General features: G+C 52.4%; 1 protein-coding gene and 1 long non-coding RNA gene across 5 annotated transcripts in view; one reads left to right on the top strand and one right to left on the bottom strand.

The window, feature by feature from the left end:
- The window catches only part of SHANK3 (SH3 and multiple ankyrin repeat domains 3), a 534,820-nt gene that overhangs the window by 494,063 nt on the left and 19,866 nt on the right, over nucleotides 1–20,891 (top strand). For 3 of the 4 annotated variants that reach the window (XM_059725576.1, XM_059725575.1, XM_059725577.1), the window contains one exon: nucleotides 1,035–3,360. In XM_059725576.1, the coding sequence (XP_059581559.1) occupies nucleotides 1,035–3,360 (2,326 nt within the window). Of the gene's footprint in view, nucleotides 1–1,034; nucleotides 3,361–6,641; nucleotides 7,556–20,891 lie in introns of those variants that run through there. The other variant, XM_059725578.1, reaches the window with a different exon arrangement.
- On the bottom strand, nucleotides 7,647–19,699 carry LOC109285730 (uncharacterized). Its single transcript, XR_002093563.2, has 3 exons — nucleotides 19,473–19,699; nucleotides 15,253–15,427; nucleotides 7,647–7,959 (listed from the first exon to the last, which is right to left on the bottom strand). It is a non-coding gene; the product is annotated as an uncharacterized LOC109285730 (long non-coding RNA).

Genomic DNA, 20,891 nt, shown 5'->3' with positions numbered 1-20,891 from the left:
CTCATGGCTCCTAGTGCTTGCCCATCCACGATGCCTCTCATCTAAAAACATGATAGGAGTGGCTTGAAATGCAGCGATGGTCTGGGGAAAGTCAGCTAGAAGCAGCATCCAGTTAGTGCTCTTAGGGCAAAACAGGACCCCAGTCTCCTGACTCTGTGTGTGCAAGAGCTGGTGGGTTCACTGTGCAGCTTGGGAAAGATGTCTGCCCAGGGCAGTGCACAGCTGCCTTGAGAAAAGCATGCGGGTTGTCTGAGTGCATTAAAAATGGGCAAAAGCAATAGAGTAGCTGCCAAGGAGACAGCCATGTAGCACACACTTACCCTTGGTATACGCTCGAGACATTTGCATACCTGAGGGAACCTTCCCTGAGCCTGAAACAATCTGGAGAAGGCACGTGGCCATTAGCAATGGCAAGGCAGGGCCAGGCTCCTGGGGCTGCCTGAAGGCAGTTGAAATGGGTGCAACTTCTGCCTTCCTGCACTTGTTTGTGTCATTTTCCCGTAGTCTTCCTCTCTAGGCCAGGCTCTGGTATCGCCCCGGAGCAGCGCCAGAGCCTGCACAGGCTTCCAGTGCATAGCTGAGGTGAAGCACGCGCCACGTGAGTCAGGATGGAAGAGCGTGTCTCAGCGCAGGTCGAATTCTCTGCTGAGCTGTGAGCAGGCATACGTGTGAATCGGGGGAGCGGCTGCTCTGGGCCGTGCAGCCGATGTGTGCTATAAATGCTGCGCACGACCCTGTGACGACACAAATGCAGCAAACCCGCTGCAGCTGTCCTGCTGCTTCACTCAGGGTTCAGGCAGGGGACTCAGCCCCTAGACATCATGGCAGGCACATGCACACAGAGCAGTTAGCGCCTCCCAAGAACAGTGCCCCACCTCAGAAACAGGCAGTGAGCAGCAGCATCCCTCCTTTGGGGGTCAGAGAGCGAGCGTGCCGTGCACAGGGAAGGCCCAACTCCTCTGAAGCATCATCTCTCCCCCTTTCCCCCCGTCCCCTCTGGAGATGCTGACCTTGCTGTTCCTCTGGTTTTATAGGTGAAGATGAGAAACTCACCGCTTCTTTAATGGATGGGAAGTTTCCGCGGAGCACTTCGATGCAAGACACAGTTAGGGAAGGGCATGGCATCCCACCCCCGCCTCAGACAGCTCCTCCCCCGCCTCCGTCTCCATATTACTTTGACACGGGCCCTCCCCCATCCTTCTCCCCACCGCCGCCCCCCGGAAGAGCTTATGACACCATCAGATCGAGCTTTAAGCCAAGCCTGGAGGCCAAGCTCCATGGGCTCCCACAGGTGATCAGTGCAGCTGAAATGTACGACCAGGCAAGGACGTCTGTGCCCTACCCTGAGCGGCAAAAGAGAGCCCGATCCATGATAATCCTACAAGACTCCTCTCATCTTCCTGTTGAACCGACGGAAATCCCCCGGCCTGGCCCCTCCGCCACCCCCCCAGAGAAGCTGAAAAGGAAAGGGAGAGTGATCGACAACCCTTACGCCAACATGGGCCAGTTCAATGTCAGCCTGTTTGCTCCCACCAAGCCCCAGAGGAAGAAAAGTCCACTGGTCAAGCAGCTCCAAGTAGAGGATGCGCAGGAGAGAGCAGCTTTGTCCATTGTGGGAGGCTTCACGAGGGAGCCCTCTCCCACGCGCAGGAGCCATCGCCTGAGTGGCATTGAATATCAGCACCACCCTGGCATCGCTCAGGTCGAGCCCACAAGCATCCCCTTCGCCACTGCCATTGCCGGAGTCATGAAGGACAGAGACCGTCGTCTGGATGAGAAGCGGAAATCCACTGTCTTCCTCTCGGTTGGGGCCATTGAGGGAAGCCCCCCCAGCATCGACATGCCATCCCTGCAGCAGTCCAGGTCTATTGATGAGCGGCTGTTAGGAAGCCGAGATGTGCTACTGCCTTCACCTGTCTCAGCTTTAAAGCCATTAATTAGCAGCTCATCCTCAACATTCATCCATCCCCTGACAGGAAAGCCCCTGGATCCAAACTCACCACTGGCACTTGCGCTGGCCGCAAGGGAGCGGGCCCTGTCCACTCAAGTCCCATCCAGATCGCCCACCCCAATCCACAGCCCAGATTCAGAAAGAGCAGCACCCCTGTTTGTGGACATCCAAACCAAAGAACCAGAAAGGGGGGAGTTAGAGGGCTTAGTGTCTCCTGCTTTCTCACCTGGAGGCAAAGGGGCAGTTGGAGCAGATTCTGGAGCTTTGGCCCCTGCAAAGAGCCAGTGGGGGACCCCGACGACAGTGAGGAAGGAGATGGAGATAAGAGCAGAAACACCTGGGAAAGAGGAAAAAAAACCAGAAGACAAGAAGTCCATGATCATTAGCATAGTGGACACATCACAGCAAAAGACAGCAGGCCTCATCATGGTCCATGCAACAAGTAATGGCCAAGACGAGATAGGACTTGAGGTGAAAGAGGAGAAGCCAGCTGTTCCTGAAGAATGCACGGAGCCAGCAGAGCTGCCCAAGGCGGAGACCCAGCCCAGCCCTGTGGGAAAGCCTCCGGTAAGTCCAGTCTCTGACAAAACATTGGGACAAGGGAGTTCAGAGGAGGAAGTGGAGCCCTACACAGTTACCCTCCCGCCAGCCCAGCTGTCCTCAAGCGATGAAGAGACCAGGGAGGAGCTGGCCAAGATTGGGCTGGTGCCTCCACCAGATGAGTTTGCGAACGGGGTACTCGTCACCACACCTGGCACACCAATCAGCCAACTGGCAAAGCCTAGCACGCCATCCATACCAGCGGCAGCAGTAGCACCTTCTACCACTGGTGGAACACCCTCAGGGAAGCCCTCTGATGCCCCCGGAGCCCCAGAGTCTGCTGCAGACTCAGGAGTGGAAGAGGTGGACACCAGAAGTTCAAGTGACCATCACCTGGAGACGACAAGCACCATCTCTACCGTCTCCAGCATGTCTACGTTGTCCTCAGAGAGTGGGGAGCCTACAGATACATACACTTCCTTTGCGGATGGACAAACTTTTATACTCGAGAAGCCACCAGTGCCTCCAAAGCCAAAACTCAAGTCCCAGCTCAGCAAGGGGCCAGTTACTTTCAGGGACCCACTTTTGAAGCAGTCTTCGGACAGCGAGCTCATCTCCCAGCAACATGCGGCCACGCTGGCTTCAGCCAGTGTTGGTCGGCCACGCTACCTCTTTCAGAGAAGGTCCAAGCTATGGGGGGACCCCATGGAGAGCAGGCCAGTCCACGGGGCTGATGATGACAAGCCAACTGTGATCAGTGAGCTAAGTTCCCGGCTACAACAGCTGAATAAGGATACGCGATCACTGGGGGAGGAACCTACCGGGTCCACTTTAGATCCCGGGAAGAAGTCACCTGTGGTCGCAGCACGGTAAGACTTATGCTGGTCAGGGGAGGGGATTGGTGCAAAGTTTAGGCATCGCGGCAAAAGAAATGGCCTATAACTGTCCTACATAATCACAGGCTGCATTTTGAGGAGCATTTCAGAGCTGTCAGGATTCCTCAGCCGCTTACAGGAGAGGAAATGCCGAGACAAACTTCCTAGAAATGGTCGTGTTTGGTTTGGGGGCTCCTCACTTTCTCACTGTCTCTGCCCTTTAACTTGCTTTCCTGTTGTTTCATGTTGCTTCTATGTCTTGATTCTATTGTTAAACTGCTGTATTTGGTTGTGGGCTCCACTGCTCAGTGTGTTCCCCTGAACAGGGAATGACTACTTGCATTTCATCCCAAAGGACTCCCAAGTGTTGGCAGGCTACATACATAGGAGTCATATCACTCATGGAGCTAAAGCCATTCCTGGGGTGGAACGTGGCAGCCCTGACACAAGCCACAACAATATGCATCTCTGAAAGATGAGACGCCAGTGAAGGCCACATCTAAGTGGACTTGCTAAGGGACTTAGGCTGGCGAAGCATAGCTAGGAAATGTGACGAGCAATCTTTACAAGCCCAGTGCCTTAGTTTAACATCTCTTCCGTCTGCAGTAGCACAGTCTCCCCCGCCCCCTCCCGAGTCATTCCCACTCCTCCACCAGCAACCTCCTGCCACCACCCAGAAGCTTTGGGATCAGCATTGATGCAGGGAGAGAGATACCCCCTGCTAAGACATTGGCACTGTTGCCTGCAGCTGCATGGGTTTCTACAGGCTTCACACCCAACACAGACCTAGCAAGAGCTAAAGTAACTTTTGACACCTAACAAGGCCACAGCCCAGGGGGTCTGGGTGAGAAGGCCCCTGGCGCACAGAACCTTCTCTCACATGGAAAACAATAACAGTTCTCCATCCCCTGAATGCAGAGGAGACACCAGCTGTGTCCTCCGAGCTCCCAGAGAAACCAGCCCCGCTCCATTCATCACAGGCCTCCAGCAACACCAGTCCATCCCACACCCATACAGCCTCCTTGTGGCCCCATGGCTTCCCCCAGCCTGCCTTGTCCCTGCAGTCAGGGCAGCCTTCACCTCACCTGAGCTATGCCACTGCTTCATAGACATCTCCCAATACAGACCCCAGCTGGCCACAGTCCCGTTTCCTCCCATCTCCTTTGCCTCCCTTCCAGATGCCTGGGATTCATAGGCACTGGTTCTCTAGGTCAGAGTTGTTTGATGCTGGTGGAGCCAAAAGGGCTAGCCCATGCTCGCTCTCTCCACACCTTGCAGGTTAAGTATCGCACAGTGCTGTGCTGGATCCCCTGAGCATAACTGCTCTGCTCCCCCCACACCTTGGGCTCTACAGGACACCAGCTCCCCAGTCCCACCTGCTCCCGAAGAGATGCCAGCCCCCTGCACCTACAGGGATCCCTTGCCCCTAGAGACATCAGAACTCAGTATTCCCTCTCCATTCCCAGGCACCATCCTCTTCTTGCCAGAGACACATGGGCCCCTCATGTTCCTCCACTGTCCCACCACCCCGAGGGACACCAGTGCACACTCTGTCTGCCCTAACCCTGTCTTTCTGCTGCTTGTGCCTCCAGAGACACTGCCCCTGGCAACCCTGCATGGTCCCCACTGCTCTTAGGAGAGGGGCTCCACCAACGCCAGGCACTCAGACACCAGTCCCCCCCGTCCTCCCTCTGACTCCATCACTCCCTGCAAGACACCCCTCTAGGATGCCCTGCTGTCCCCCGAGCCAGCCACCCGGCTCTGCACCATGAGTAAGTTCCTGCACCTCCACGGCACTCCCGGGCTAAGCCTGGTGTTGTGCTCTCCCCCACACCATCATGGGCTAGTGCAGCCCATCCCCCGGTTGCTTGGCATTTCTTTCTGGTCTTGTAGAGCTGAATGTTTCTCATTTACTTTTTCTGAAAGTTGTGGCCTTTCACCTCTGAAATACGGTGCTTGTGGTGGTTGAGAGAGACTTGGAGCTACTTCTCAGGCAGGCAGCTGTAAATAGGGAACTCTAGAGTAACGTCAGGCTCTCTCTTAGCAAACTACTGTCAATTCAGAAACTAATACAGAGACCGATTTACAAGTGCATTACACACTTTATTGCACCACCACCTCCAGTGTCTGTATCTGAGCTAGGAATGACATTGCCACCAAGAGCTCCCATGACAAGCCACCCTGAAGGCAAGAAGCAGGGCCATGCAAAATTTGTTGCTGCCACCACCCGTGATGTCCCTTGGGGGACCGTTCTTGCTGCTCCTGCTGGAGAACCCTAATGCCAGAGTAGCTGCTGCCACCCAAAGCTGCCTTCGAATCCTTCCACTGGGCACAAGGACACACTGCTGGAATCTGTCCTGTCCTGCGCCCACTCCTGTCGTCCTTGGATCCGTCATTGTTGCAGAAGAAGAGTGAGCCCTTCCCATCAGACCCCGCTGACACTGTGTCTCTGATGCCTGGCACTTCCCTGGACTCTCCCCAACATTGGAGAAGGACAGTGAGGTGACCTGTCCCCAAAGCCAACCCTAAGCAAGCACTCTTCTTGCCAGAGCTGATCCCTGGAAGCCAGGAGGACTGAGGTAGCTGCTGCGAATCGGTGGGCCTGGTGGTGCGGTGTTCATGTCGTCCCCAAATGTGCTCCCAGGGGCATTAGTTTCTGAATAGACAGTAGTTTTACCTGAGAGCAGAGCATCCATCTCAGTGTTGTCTGGAGCGCAGGGCCTGGTCCATTTCTCTTCCAGAGGTCTGGAGAGCTCCTGGCTGTGGAGATCCAAATCTCCTTAAGTCTAATTCTGCCTGTGTCTCCTTCTAAGAGAGTCTTTCATATAAAGAGCCTTGACCAGAGCGACTGAGAAAGAGGTCAAGAAACACTGGGCACGTCTACATGTGCATTAATGCACCGGATTTATGGTGTATTAACTTTAGTACCTGTAATAACAGATACTAAATTGCCGTAATAGTGCTGACAGAGGTCTTTTAGGTGACGCTAATGTGCAGTACACTAATTCTGCACGTTAGCACAGCTTCTGCCGTGATATTCTAATGCGCAGTAGAATTAATCTACTGTGCTTTTAGTGTCTCATGTAGATGTGCCCACTGAGAACGAGGAGGAGATTAGGTCAGAGTTAAGGCACTCCAAAGCGAGGCTATTCCCTCCATCCTCCCGCTCCATGGACTCTGTGAAGATGGCAGTGCTGAATGGGGGGAGAAGGGCTGTGCTTGGCCTGGAGAGCATGTGCTGTGTTCACTGAGCAACACTGCTTCTCTTTCCCCAGCTGCAGCACCCTGCCTTCACCACAGTGTTCACAGTGATGCCCATCAAGCCTCGCAGGTGACATAACAGAACCGTGTGGACCTTCCATTTGTGGAGTTTCGCTGGCATGTGCGGTGTTCCTATATCAGTGGCACCCTATTTTGCTCAAGCATGGGCTGTTCTGGCACTTGCTGGGTGTGTCTACACATGCGCTTTAATACACAGCCAATTTTACTACTCATTAAAGCACCATGTCAAAAACTGTGCTATTATGCTAATAAGCAGTAAAAAGAGGCTAGTGCGCATTAAGCGTCACTAAAAAAGCATGCACTTTTTCTTCTGCACATTACAGCAGCTTAATGCACATTTAGTTAGTAGTTCACAGCAGAAGTCCTAAATTTAATGTGCAGTAGCAAAAGTGCATTCATGAACGTGTAAACATGCCCACTAGGAACACACGAGCCACACCTAAGACGCACGAGTAGAAGTTAGCTGCAGTCATCTTCATCTTTAATGTGGATGGAGCCCGAAGACTGCAGATCCCAGCATGTAATGTTCCATCTTAATCTAAGCTGCAAGAGAGCCTCCAAGCATCATGAGAGAGCCAGGACATGAGCTAACTTCTAAGTTACCTTCTGATCTGTCCCAAGGCAGCTTGAGAAGTCCTGCAGTAGCTCCACCAGCAGGCTAGCCCTTTACTGAGGCAGAGCCGTTTTCGAAGAACTTGCAGTTTAAGGATGCTCCCGGAATAAGGCAACGGAATCAGTGTGTGAAGTTCCCTAATGACAGCTGGGTGTGTTTGATCAGTGAGTGGTGAGTCTAGTGAATCATAGCTAGCTGAAGGAATGCATTGTAGCATCAGAGGCTGAGATCATAGACTTCCAGGGTGAATCACACATGTTAAATGTACGGCATTAAAATATATGTTTAAACTGGCATTCTTGTTTAATGTCCTTGTGTCATGTGATGCTGGCCATGGCCATCGAGCCTCATCAAGAGTTGTGCCATTCCTCATTGGGTATAGCGAAACCTGGACTCCAACCTCCCAACTGGCTGGTCCACTTTGGCATGACAGCGACCAGCTGGGCCCTACGGCTTATATGTGAGCGAGGGTTGACACAAGCCACAAGAGTTCAGTAGTGTTTGCACAGTTTCAGTTGTAGGCTCCAATCCAGCCAAAACTCCAGGGTAGTGGGATTTCTGCACAGGTTTTCTCATTCTTACATTTAAGCAACAACAGAACGTGCCAAATGTATCATTTGAAGCAAATTTTTAGATGCAAAACTGAGTTTTTCAGGTGCTGTTCTGGAAACCCACAACTGCTTTGTATTTCTACAGATCTGAAAGAGAGAGAGAAGAAAAATAAGCCCTTTAGGCATTTAGCTCCTAGGGTAAAGCTACCTCTTTCTATATAAACTCATCAATTAATTCTGTTCAGTCAAATGGTGTAACATTTCTGGTGTAAGCTTTCAGCCACTGCAGTTACAACCCCCTGTTTCCTTGTAGGCTTTTTGTCTCCTCATTATTCCGTCTAAACTCAGGCACAAACCAAACTGAAGTTCATTCTGCAGACAGGGAAGGAGCTAGAGAGTTGGTGGAGAAGTACAGGTCTGGGGTTTGCTGTGCAAAAAACACCTTGTTCCCAAATGGGGTGGCTGGGCGTACGGGTGCAAAGAGCACAACCGCTCTGCGCTTGTTATGACTGAAGGTGGCCTTCCAGGCTCCGAACCCCGTACTGTCCACAGGGGCAGGGGGAGAGACAGGGCTGTCAGAACAGACTGAACGTCTCTGAGCCCAGCGGGAGGTGGGCCGGAGACGGGTGACAGTGTCCTGTGGGAGGCAGAGCAGGGAACGCCAGGACAAGTCAGCGAGACCCCATCCACCTGTCCCCTCAGGAAAGGGCAGTTGTTTTCCCAGTGTCCCGTAAAACGTGCTGCTGTTCAGAAGTGTCTCCGGAGAGGCTGATGTTTATGGCATCTTGGGCATCAGCCTGCCTGGTTTAGGTTTCCCTTCTAGAGCAGGTGCGGACAATATTAGAAGACAAGGGCCCAGGCCACTTTGGGGCAGAGCACCAGAGAACACGAACAGTGTGTCTGGGTTGATCGCCTAGTCCTCCACACAAGCACTAGCCCATCATTCTGGGCAGACACCCCAAAGTCAAAGTGATCAAGGAATTCCTCTCATGGGCAGGGGTTTGCTTCTTAAACGTTGATGTGCTTTGCCTACAAGGAGACAGGGGCATTGTGAGTAATCAGTCTCAGCATGTGTTCATGTCACAGCAAGCACAGCTGGCTTCACCTCATCTGATCACTAACATGTACTAATCACAGCTCATGCACCCATTACTGTGAGTGAGTAGAAGAGCAAGCCTTGACTTCAGCTCCTTCATGCCCCCTGGGTTACGGCTTAAGATAATTCTTTGCTCCTTCGGAGGGAGACTTAGCCGTGTCTCCGAGAGTATTTCGGTGTGGAAGTGTCCCAAAGAGGCGGGCATTAAGCCTCGGCAGCTTTACCTTGGCACTGATTTCAGCATGGGGTGGGGGGTGGGAGGAGTCCCGTGTACCGCACACCGCACTGCAGGGACAGGGCCACCCCTCCAGCACCTGGAGACTGGACGTGAAGGTCACAGAAAAGAAACAGGCCTTTCCCCTCACCTGTGAGATTCCTGGGACAGACTAGCCATCACTGCAGCTCAGTGAATAGGGCGCCATGCAGGCAGTATAGGAAGCTCCCTGCCAACCAGAGCCCCAACACGCACAGCCATATGTCAGCGAGGCAATTCGCAGGAGGCTGTGGGGCTTCCCAGAGAGGAGTGTGCCTAGGGACTGAAAGCTGTGTCCCCTCCCAGAGGAGGCCTGAGGGCCAGTGTGGAAAAGCTGAGGACAGGCCAAGAGCATGAACCCTGCAATCCCTTCTCACCCAGAAGGGCAGGTTTGCAAGGCACAGCTGGGGCATCGTGCAGTGTTGGGACGGCCCAGAACATTAGCTCCCCGCCCTGCTGCAGACCCCCGGGTCACTGCTTTCTCTTGCAGTATAGTTCTTAGTTCCTTTTCTCGCTGTGACACCGCCCTACGAACTGCATCTGACAGACGGCACGCCAGGAAGCCACCTCGGCAGCCAGAGCGATTTATGTTCGACTTGCGGTGTGTCCTGCAGGCACGTGGCTGGCTTTGATATCGCCAGGGGAGAGCAATAGGTGCAGTACTTACTGCAGTGCAAGAATGGGAGGGACGTGGCACCAAAAGAGCTTTGAAGTCCTCTTGCTCTTCTACTTCATTCTTTCAAGCATAGCAAATTTGTTACTGTGACACCCAGCCGGGACGGCACTCCCCCCTAAGCCCCGTGCAGCTCCCGAGGGGATAGCCAGGCTGCTTCACAGGCTGGGCAGAGACCTCTGTGGGGCTGGCTGCGTGCATTTACCTGGGGTTGCTCTGCAGTAAGGACAGGTACTTCGTCTAGGGTAAGCCTGACTTGAGCCTGACTCTTTGTGCCCTGTAACAAGCGCTTGCCAGTACCTTCCACCTGCTGCCCCTCTTCTGGCCCAAGACAAGCAGTCAGCAGCCGTGGGATTGAGCACACCAGTCCTTCCTCTCCTTCCGGAGTCTGGGGCAGGCAGGAGCCTGTCCCCTGACCGTTGTCCCATTACGATCACAGCAGCTTTGCTGCAGAAAAACAGACTGCAAATGAAGGCAGCGCTGTGCCTCTGTGTCCGTAGCGCAGGAGCAGATCAAAATGCTGACCAAGGCCCGGACGCAGTGAGCAAAGCTTCAGGGAACAAGCAGCACCCTGGCAGCATCTTGCAAGGAGATGAAGAGTTTCTGTTAGAGAGGGAGATGTGGCGAGCGATGGTCTAAAATGGACTCCCCTCCTCTCGGACATGCTGGGGAGGGACTGAGCTCCGGCGCGCCGAGGAAGGCTGGCATTCCTGCTAGGAACTAGACAGGCGCAGGACTCCAGCGGGGGGGGAAGGAGGGGGCGGGGTGGGGTGGGGCAGGGCGGGGCGGGGCGGGGCGGGGGCTCTCATGAGCTGTCCCTGCTGAGCTGTAATCTGGCCCAGCCGCGTGCTGGAAACCCACTGCCGAGCTCCATCTCATTTTCTGAAGAGAAACTCTTGCCGTCCCCGAGTGGGCAGGGAAATCCTCCAGCTATTGCAGGTCCTCAGAGAAAGATGAAGCCAAATTCCCGCACTGGAGAGCCTGTGATTGCCCCTTCTGGGAACCATTAGCACGCTCTCAAGGCCCCTTAGCATTTGACTGGCCTGTAGTTTGCTCTCATTCCTCTCACAAGTGTCACAGTCGAGCACCTCAAGCAGCTTTCTGGTTAAGGCTGATAAAATGTTGAACTGTATTTACCGCTCTTGTTCTCCCCGGCTCGCTATAGAGCGTGCTCGCTCCTACACACACTCTTTCCTGCCTCTTTTAGTCCACTCTTCCCATTTTCTCATGTTCTCCTCTTCCCCCCCCACCCCCACCCCGCTCTCTCTCTCTCTCTGTCTCTCTCTTCCCCCCCACCCCCCAATTCCCCCATGCCCGCTCTCAGTTATTAGGAATACCATTGTTGAATTGTCTTAGGCTTTGGCTGTTGAATTCATGCAATTATGAATGTCCCATTTCCTCTAGTAAACAGGAATGTAAAGCCAATGAATATTGAATTGACCTGAACCGAACTGGCTCCCAGAATCCTTTTGGTGCCAATCGCCTGGACCCTTTAACATCTCCTCAGGAACCACAGCCAGCCCCCTCAGGTCTGCTGGGTCACAGCAAACAGCAAATTAAGTCGGAGCGTCTAAATCTGTCCTGGCACTCGCAGGCCACAGCCCCTTCCTGGTCAGACAGGGGCGAGGGGTGCACAGCCCTGCGGGCATCCCAGCTCCTTTACAGGCAGGCTCACGCCGGCTGCACGGCAGCAGCACAGCGCTGGGGGCGGCACCAGCCGCAAGCATAATGCCTAGGGACGCGCTGCTTTTCAGCCATGGCCTGGGAACGTTTCTGTGGTGCGGGGGTCATGCCCCTCTGCCCACAGATCAGCACACCGTAGCCCCCACGCCCCCACGCCTGAGCCCCCAGCTGCGTGCTCCCAGGGGCGGGGCAGGGCAGGGCAGGGGTGCGAGAAAAGAGCCAGCCCTTCGGCCCAAGGCGGGTTTCTGGGAGTTGCAGCGGTTCCGGGCCGGTTTGTGATGAAGTCTGTTCATTCTTCTCCGTATTGTTACTACGCCCTGGACTGATGCTAACATTCTCTCTCATTGCCTCTCTTCCTGCTCTCACATCTGCATGTCCGCGCTGCTCTGTCTAGAACCGCCTCAGGCCTCAGGAGGGTGGGCGATTTGTGTAAGTGAGCATGTTCTCATCTCATAGCCAACTCACGTCGTCTTCCCTGTGCCACTCTGTGTCACGCGCCAGTCACGCTCCCCGCTCCTCCCTTGGCCTGGGGGATGGGGAGAGGGGGCGCGGGGCCTGCTGCGGCGCGTGATCCTCCACCCACCGTACCCCACCCTGCCCGTGCCCCCTAGCATGTCTGTGCTGTGTCCGTGTCGTGACGTTACGTGCGCTGGCTTCTAGGAGGCAACTGAGGAAATTCCCTTCTGGCTTCCACGGGGTCGGACTCGGCCCCCTGCGCCCCACCCTGCTGCCTGGGGAGGACCCCACGGGGGCTGCGGTGGGGCAGCCCACGGCCCTCTTAGGACCTCAGCCGAGTGTTTTCATTTGTGAGGTGTCTGGAAAAGGCAGAGCCCTCGGCTGCCCTAGAACCAGCCCCTTCCCACGGTGCCCCGAGAGAGAGCCGGCGTCTGAGAGCCCCCAGAGCCCAGAGCTCGCCTGGGCACGGCCCTCCTGCGGCACCTGTCCTGCCAGCCCCAGGAGGCCGTGCGCTGGCCGCCAGACGTGGGGGTGAGAGGGAGAGGGCAGCACTTCATCCTGCTTGTGCCTGAGCGCCAGGTGGGGATCAGATGCCTCGCAGCAGAGGGAAGCCTGGGCTGGGGCAATAGGAGGGTGCTCCCTGTGCCGGGCACCGGAACAGCCATCGGGTCCCCCGCCAGTCACGTCAGCCTCTTACCTTGATTCCCAGGAGTGGCAGTGTTTGTCCCCAGGTCCTCTCCCAGCGCAGGCCTTCTTGCTGAGCAGCATTTGCCTGGGACAGGCCCGGGGAAGTCGTAGCCCAAAAGCCCCTCCCAGCACAGGTCTTGTTCGCTGGAATCCGGGTGCTCACGACCCACCTGCCCGGCAAGGGCATGGGCTGCTTGGCTTTGTGCACCCACCGGGCAGGAACAGGAAGCAGGGCCCGAGGGAGAGAACGTGCCAGGACCGTTTCCCGGAGGAGCCTAGGGCCACTGGCCAGGAAGTCACCGGCAGCCTTAAAAATGCAAGGGAGGCACTGAACTGGCAGGGATGCTGCAGAGTCCAGGGGCCAGCCCAGCGAATTTCCCCAGGTGCATGGCATAGAGCGTGTTTCCGTCGTGCAGTTGCTGTGAGTGTGTGTGTGTGTCCCTGTCTGTCTTTCCTGTTTCACCTGTCGGATAAATGAGTCCAGTCCCTTCCACGTGTGCTGCCTCTATATACAAGGACAAGTCCAGAGCACGCACAAAGCTCTGGGCAGAGTCGTGTTGGTTTTCCCTTGTCTCGTTTTCTGCTGATTACCAGATTTCCAAGCTTGTCTCTCCAACGTGGCGGAGGCTGGGCTGTGCCACAACCCCAGGGCAGCAAAGTAACAGCATTTGGAGGAGGGGGTGCCCGTTCCTAGCTGGCCCTGCTGACTTTGTAGGGGAACGTGATTTCTCCTCTGCTCCTTTCCAGAGAGCCATACAGCTGACTTCCCGTTCCATCCCCTGCCTCTGATGGACAGCTGCTATAAACAGAGATGTGGGAAACTCAAAACAGCTGCCTTGCCTCGGCTTCCCAGTAGACAGGAGTCCTAGAGCCCAGAGCCCATAGGTGTGCCAGTCAATCGGGCAAAGCGTGGCAGCCTTGCACCTTCGGGTCAGCAGAGCGCTCAGGTTCCATATGTCCATGGCCAGTGGTGGGAGCGTCCTCTCCGTGTCCGAGTTCACTGCACATGCCCATGCATTCAGTCTTATTCTTCATGCGTTCAGTCCTATTGACTCTGGCTGGCGTTACATCATGTCTGACAAGTCAGGGGGTTACAGCAGGAACGGGCTTCTTGCTTCCCAAAGCGGATCCTGGCATGCTCCCAAGCTCCATACTGCTGCAGGAATGCGTGTCAGTCTTTACTTCCCCCAGCCTGAGGCTGCAAAAAGTGAGAGGGCTGAAGGCAGGTTTTGCCCAGTCCTTTCTCCTTCACCCTCGAGACGAACCTAGTGGCAGCACCAGAGACATTAGGCAGCATCTAGAGTAGGGGTGGTGGGAGATGGTCTGCTCCCCAGCCACCTGGAAGGTGTTTCAGACCGTGGACCCTTGTGTACCTCCCTCTGTCCAGGAGAAGCAGCCAGGACCTTAGCTCATCCCCCCTACACCATTTGAATGACCACGAGTGTCAGCTGATGTTCCCTCTCCATTGCAAGGCCTGTTTGTTTGTGTGAGAGCGTTGACCATTGTTTCATCTGAGTCCAGCATTCCCGCCTGACTGTGAACATCGGCTTCCAGCAATCCTGTCTCATTTAGCCCCATTGAGCTTTGAACAATGTTCTGTTCCCCATGGCCCTGTCTTGTGTGCAGAGGCTGCAGGCAGCGCTTTGGCCTAATGCCAGCAGGGGAGCAGGAGCTTTGGCTGATGCTTTGTCTGGGTGGCACAGCCCCATCCCAGTGTATGTGAGCTTCTCGCCGAGCTGCCCTCTGTCCCACTGCCCGTCTGTCTGACCATGCACATCATCTATGGGCAGGAGGAGCCCCTTCTCCACCAGCCTCGGTTGCCTTGTACACTAGCATAGTAACCCGCAGCCCTTCCCACAGGCCGCCCAGACAGGGCAGAGGTGCTGCTCATGCCTCAAGCACTGAAGGAGGATGAGTTTCCATTCAGTGGTTAAAAAGTAAAGTGGTGTTTCTACACAGGGTCAGTGCTCAGATTGTATATAAACTGCATTGTTCACCTGGCCTGCCCCTTGCTTAGATGTGCAGCCTTGATACTCTTTGAATACAGCTTTGGCCATTTAATTTCCTACTTTGTTCAAGATAGAATTTATTTTTTAAAGAAGAAAGAAGAGGAAAGGCCTAATTCTGTAACCAACAAGCATCAGGCAGCATCTGTTGATTTTGCAAGTTAGGGGCACATTTTTAACCTGTGTTACCTATGCTACATTCCTTCAAGACACCCCCTCACCCCCCTGCACATGCACACACACACACACACACACACACACACAGTAGCAGCACAGTTAAACCATGCTCCTGACAACATGGGAAAAATTCTGCTCTCATTTTTACATCTGTAAATCCAGACTGATGCCCCTGAAGTCAGTGAAGTTTCTCCAGAGCTAACGAGTGTAACTTAGAACAGACTGAGTCATCGCACAGAAAATGAGTATAGACTAGAACAGAAGTCACTAACTGTGGTACTTCCAAACCAGATTTCTTTGTGCATAGTTTAGGTTGTAGCCCTCAGTGAGGTTTACAAAACAAGGTGATTAGTACAGAAGTTTGAACGTAACAGTCTTTTGAATACATAAACTCACTGCTGCTTCTTACCTTGCTTTGAACTCAGCTCTGAGCTTAATTGAAACTAGTCACTGCACATACACTTCAGTGTTGGTGACTGGCTAAACCTCGTCTGTTCAAGTGGCCAAAGTGCCTCCTGCCTCCGCCGGGATGAGCGCTGGCCCCAGGCTCCAGAGACCTGCCACATCCGATATTCCAAACCTGTCTTAAGAACAGAGGAAGGGGTTTTATTCTTCAGAAAAAGCTGTTCTGGTGAAACCAAAAAAGGGAAGCCTCAGCCCAAAGACAGATGTCGCAAAGGCTCTTAGGCATGAAAGTGGGAGGCTAGAAGGGACGCTGTTTTGGAGCTGCATGCTACAGTTCTACTGTGAAAAGTGACTGAATAAAACTGGCACACTCTCACTCAGTCGGAGAGTGTCCCCGGTATGTCTGAGTCAGAGCTGCTCGTGTTCATGACTAAGATAAGCTTTCACTATGCACAATGCCTGTTGGCTCTGCAAAGCCAGCACAGTTAGGAGAGCAAAATGAAATCTATCCCTTCCTGTGCATCATCAATCAAATTATTGGCTGAGGTCCAGCCAGTGACTCCAGTGCAAGCGCACTGAAAACAACCGGGTTAGGGAGGGATCTCATGGGCAGACATGGCCTGAACAACTTTTGTTGCTGAGGATGATGATGGAAGGGCAGGATCCTTGTTGGTTCTCAGAACTCAGCTCCGGCAATTAAGAAAAGGCAGGGCTTTTATTACTTTTAAATTCACACATTTGTTCTGGAATCAGTGAAGAAAATAAAATGAAAGCCTTATGCTTCCCGGCTATCCAGTCATTTTTCAGAGTCGAACCCAACTTTAATGCTACCAAAAGCCTATTATAATTCCAATTGCACCTCAAGCACCCAGCTCTTCCCACCGCCTGCAGAAGTCAGCCTTTGTGTGTGCAAGAGTCAGTCACTACTGACCACACAGCTAGACTCAGCGGGGTTCATTTCCTATTGCTGCGACTGTAACCAAGTTAGTCAGAAGTCAGCCTACATATGTATCCTTATAAACTAAGTAAATATGAGGTGGGGTGGGGAGGGAGGAAGCACAAGCTTTTGTGAGCTTGAGTTCACGTCATTTAGGGAGAGCAAGACCAGCTCAGCTTGTTCTATTAGAAAGTCCCTACTTGGTCTGGTGTGAAAAAGGTGTGAAAAAGGTGCAAGTGACCTAGGGAGTATAGATGAGACAGTCAGTTATACCAGTTAGCTGGTGTGAAAAATGAATTAGCTGAAGATGAAAGCACCAGTAGTTATTTTTTCTGACTGCAGAAGAATGAACAAATATAGAGCAAATAAGAAAACACCAGTAAGAAATTAAGAGCAGTGACAGAGAAAGAAAAGCTTGCAATAAAGAGAGTGGTGAGATTTGAGAAGCCAGCCAGATGGAAGATACTCCAAAGCTGGTACCCAAGTCTGCACGAGTCCTTCTCCCAGCCATGGCAATCCCCCTATCACAGTCCTTTGGGGGTCAGCATTTCCCTGCCTGTCATGACCCCTGCCCCTCCACTCCCAGTTCATCCTTCTGATGATAGGAAAGTAGGTCTAGAAGGGACTTCACAAGGTCAGCCAGTCCAGCTTCCAGCTCCAGGAAGGATTGAATTGATGAAACCATCCCAGCCAAGTGTCTGTCCAACCTGCTCTTGAAATTTTCCAGACATGGCAAGTCCACCACTTCTCTAGGCCGCCTATTCCAATGCTTGACTACCTGCAGAGTCAGAAAGGTCCTCCTAAATGCCAACCTCAATTTGCTATGCTGCAGCTTGAGGCCATTGCTCTTACTCCTGCCCCTATGACCACAGAGAAAAGCCCATCTCCAACCACTGAGAAAAGTCCATCTCCATCCTCTCTATACCCACACTTCAGGTATTTGATGATTGTTATCAACTTCCCAACTCAGTCTTCTCTTCTGCAGACTAAATAACTCTCGCTCTTCCAGCCTTTCCTCGCCAGTCTCACCTCCTCTTAGGCCTCTAATCATTTGTGTCACACCATAACAAAAAGAGCACAGTTCGCTCTTATTCAGCTTATGATGTCCTGCAACCCCCCCAGGCCCTTGTCTGCAGTGCTACAGCCCAACCTGTCACTCCTCAGTCTGAATTTGTGCATTCAATTACTGCAGCCCAAGTGCAGGACTTTGAACTTTTCCTTGCTGAATCTCATCTGATTAATTGTGGACCATTTTTTCCCAGTCAGGTCATTCTGGTTAGGTCACTCTGGATCCTAGCCCTGCCCTGTGGAGTACCCAGGACTCCACCCAATTTTGTCTCCTGCAAATTTGCTAATCATTCACTCAATCCCATTGTTTAAACCATTAATTAAGATGCTGAATAATACCAGACACCCCCCCCACCCCCGGAACAGACCCCTGGGGAACTCCACTTGATACCTCCCTCAAACTGGCCATTGAACCACTGAGGACTACATGATGAGTACAATGATCCAAACAGCTGTGTATCCACCTTACAGTACTTTGACTTAGTCTGTATTTCCTTTGCCTGGTAATGAAAATGTCATGGGAGGTCATGTCAAAAGCCTTGCTAAAATCAAGGTATACCATGTCCACCGCTCTCCCCCACATCCACAGAGCCTGTCACATTATCACAGAAGGCAAAAGGTTGGTGAGGCATAACTTGATCTTGGTCATCCATGTTGGCTGTTCCTGATCACCATGTTCTCGTCTATGTACTTCACAACAGATTCCTCGAGGATCTGCTTCATGGTCTTGCCAGGTATTGAGGTCAGGCTGACTGGTCTATAATTCCCTAGATCCTTCTTCTTCCCTTTCTTAAAAATGGGTGCGATATTTGCCCTTTTCCAATCATCTGGGACGTCACCCAACCTCAATGAATTCTCAAAGAGGATATCCAATGGCTCTGAAATTAGCCAGTTCCTTTAGTATCCTAGGGTGCATCCCATCCAACCCTGCTGACTTGAAAGCATCTAGCTTCCTTCTATGTAATCCCTAACCTCTTTTTCCACTACTTTAGGCTCTTTGTTTCCTTCTCTATTGTTGCTGCCAACTGAGTTCATCATCTCGTAGCTGCCCTTAATTGTGACGACTGAAGTTAAAAAGGCATTTAATGCTTCAGCCTTCTTTGCATTATCCATAACTAAATCACTTTCTGCATTCTGTAAGGGCCCTACAATGTCTCTGCTCTTCCTCTTGACATGCTTGTAGAATCCCTTTCATTGTATTTTATGTCCCTTGCCAGCTGCATCTCAAATAATGTCTTGGCCTTCCTAATTTTCTCCCTGCAAGTCTGTGCAATGCCCTTATACACTCCCCTGGTGCTATGGCCAAGTTTCTACTTTCTGTAGAATTCCTTTTTGAGTTTCAGTTCTTTGCAGAGATTGCTGTCTAGCCAGGTGGGGGGTCTCCTATTGCACTTACAATTCTTCCATCACATTGAGATAGCTTGCTTCTGTGCTCTTAATTGGCATCCTCCTGCTAAGGACTACCTGCCCGCTCTCATGATATCATCCTCCAGGAACTGGCCCTTTCTCATTAGCCTTATGAGCAGTTTGGATGGACACAAAGGAAAAAATAAATTTCCTTTCACTTGTTTTGCAATAAAGACACTACCAAGGCTATCCCCAAGCAAAGGACATGAATTTTGGAGACATAGTAAATAAGAAGAGCTATGGCATTGGGCAATTCAACTCCAGCCTAAGAAGCTTCTACTGTGTGTGAGAAGATTGTGAGCATGCTTAGGAAATACCTATGCAGGGAACCAACATTGGTTGGTTGGCTTTAAAACTTGCCCTCTCTTCAAGGGAAGGCTTTCTGGAGCAGATCTGCATCATCAGTGCACTAAGGACTTTGGCAGGCAAGGTTCTGTGGGTAGACATGATATCTTTTATTAGGCCACCACCCAGGGTCTGGACTATTCTTGGCCATGTGTCCCCTGGGAAACACAGGCCTCATAGTCCTAGAAGGTGCTCGGCCCACTGCTAGAACTTGGGAAGCTTCCTTTAGCCTGGGGCTTAAATAGTAGCCTCCCTTCATCAGCTGGACCAAGGGGACACAAGGGCATGCCCCTCTCCCAGCCAGTTCACCACATTGAGAACGATGGAGAACTTCATTGGTTCCAGGGAGTAAGTTTGGGGTAGGGTACAGGACAGAGGTATTACAGAATAGCCATGGAGCAAACAGTGTGGCTAGGTAGACATTGATTACGCAATTGCTGTCCTGCAAGCTATATATCTAGACTCACAAGTATGATCCAGAGGCTGGTTGCTTTCCTCTGGAGGCAGGCAGTTTCTTGTATGTCCAGTTTCGAGAGAGAGAGGGCTGCAGCGTCCAGCTGCTCTTCCTCTCTCCCCAGGAGCCGTAGGGCTCCAGCATGGAAGCTCTCTCCCTGCTTTGCAGCATGGCTCTGCCAAAAATGGTTCCCCCCTCCTTCTTCATGGGGACCCCTTTTATCCCCTATCATGACCACATCACTAAGGTCCCACCAGGAGCAGGCCCACTGGCTGAAACCCGGTGCTTTCAAATGACCTCACCTTTCCAGGTAAGGAAGCTAGTCACATGACTGGGGGGGGGAGGGGACCTGAGACAAAGGGAGCAGGTTCCCCCCTCCCTCGGGAATGTTTCTGGCTCAGGTTACACCTCAGCATTACCTGAAGCAGGGTGTGGGGAGGGCCGCCTGCCCACCGCAGTGACCATGGTAACCAAATGGACAGACAGGTGATAACCCTGATAGCAGTTTGGGGGTGCATTTTGTCACAGGGGTCTCTGCTGTTCCCAAGGAATGAAAGAAGCTAAAAGTGTGACAGGATGTCAGTGACAATATAAATAGGTGGAAACTAGGAAAAGAAATGTAGAGAAGGGAAGGGAGGAGCAAAAAAAGCCAAAGGTAGGTAAGGGAAACTCCACTGTAGTAGTTTTCCAAGGTAGAAAAGAGTGTCTGTGAAAAAGCAAATAGCTGGAAATTAGGAAGACTGAAGGTAGAAAAGGAGGGGAAGGAAGGAAGGAAGGAAGGGGGGGCAGGGAAAGTGTAAAAGGTCAGGTCTGGCAGGTCCCTGGTGAACCAGATGTCAGGCAAGTTGTAATGTGTCATAAATCCAATATCCACTATCCAACACCTCATCTGCGAAAGGTGTTTTGTAAGTCCCCTTTTACAAAACAGCTTTCGTAGACAAGCCTACAAACTTCACTTCATAAATCTACTACATACACAAAATCATGGACTCAATATAGACATTGGATTTATGACACATTACAACCTTCCTGACATCTGATTCACCAGGTACCTGCCAGACCTGACCTTTTACACTTTTCTTCCCCCACCCACCTTCCTCCCTTCCCCTCCTTTTCTGTCTTTTCTCTTCCTAATTTCCAGCTATTTACTTTTTCACAGACAGACTCTTTTCTACCTTGGAAAACTACTCCAGTAGAGTCCCCCTTACTTACCTTTGGCTTTTCCCCCTTCCTTCCCTACTTTACCTTTTGTTTTCCTAATTTCTACCTATTTACATTCTCTCTGACAGCCTGCCACACTTTAGCTTCTTTCATTCCTTGGAGTCTCAGAACAGCAGAGACCCCCCCCCCCCCCGCCCCCGACCCCCCATACCTGAAGGAGGGTGGTTGCACTGGAAAGTTTGCAAATAACTTTCTTCCAACTACTCAGTTG

This window comes from Alligator mississippiensis, chromosome 4 (assembly GCF_030867095.1).
Source record: "Alligator mississippiensis isolate rAllMis1 chromosome 4, rAllMis1, whole genome shotgun sequence".
NCBI classification, from domain to species: Eukaryota; Metazoa; Chordata; order Crocodylia; family Alligatoridae; genus Alligator; species Alligator mississippiensis.
The sequence above is the reverse complement of the archived record's forward strand: the minus strand, read 5'-3'. Positions and strand labels throughout refer to the sequence as shown.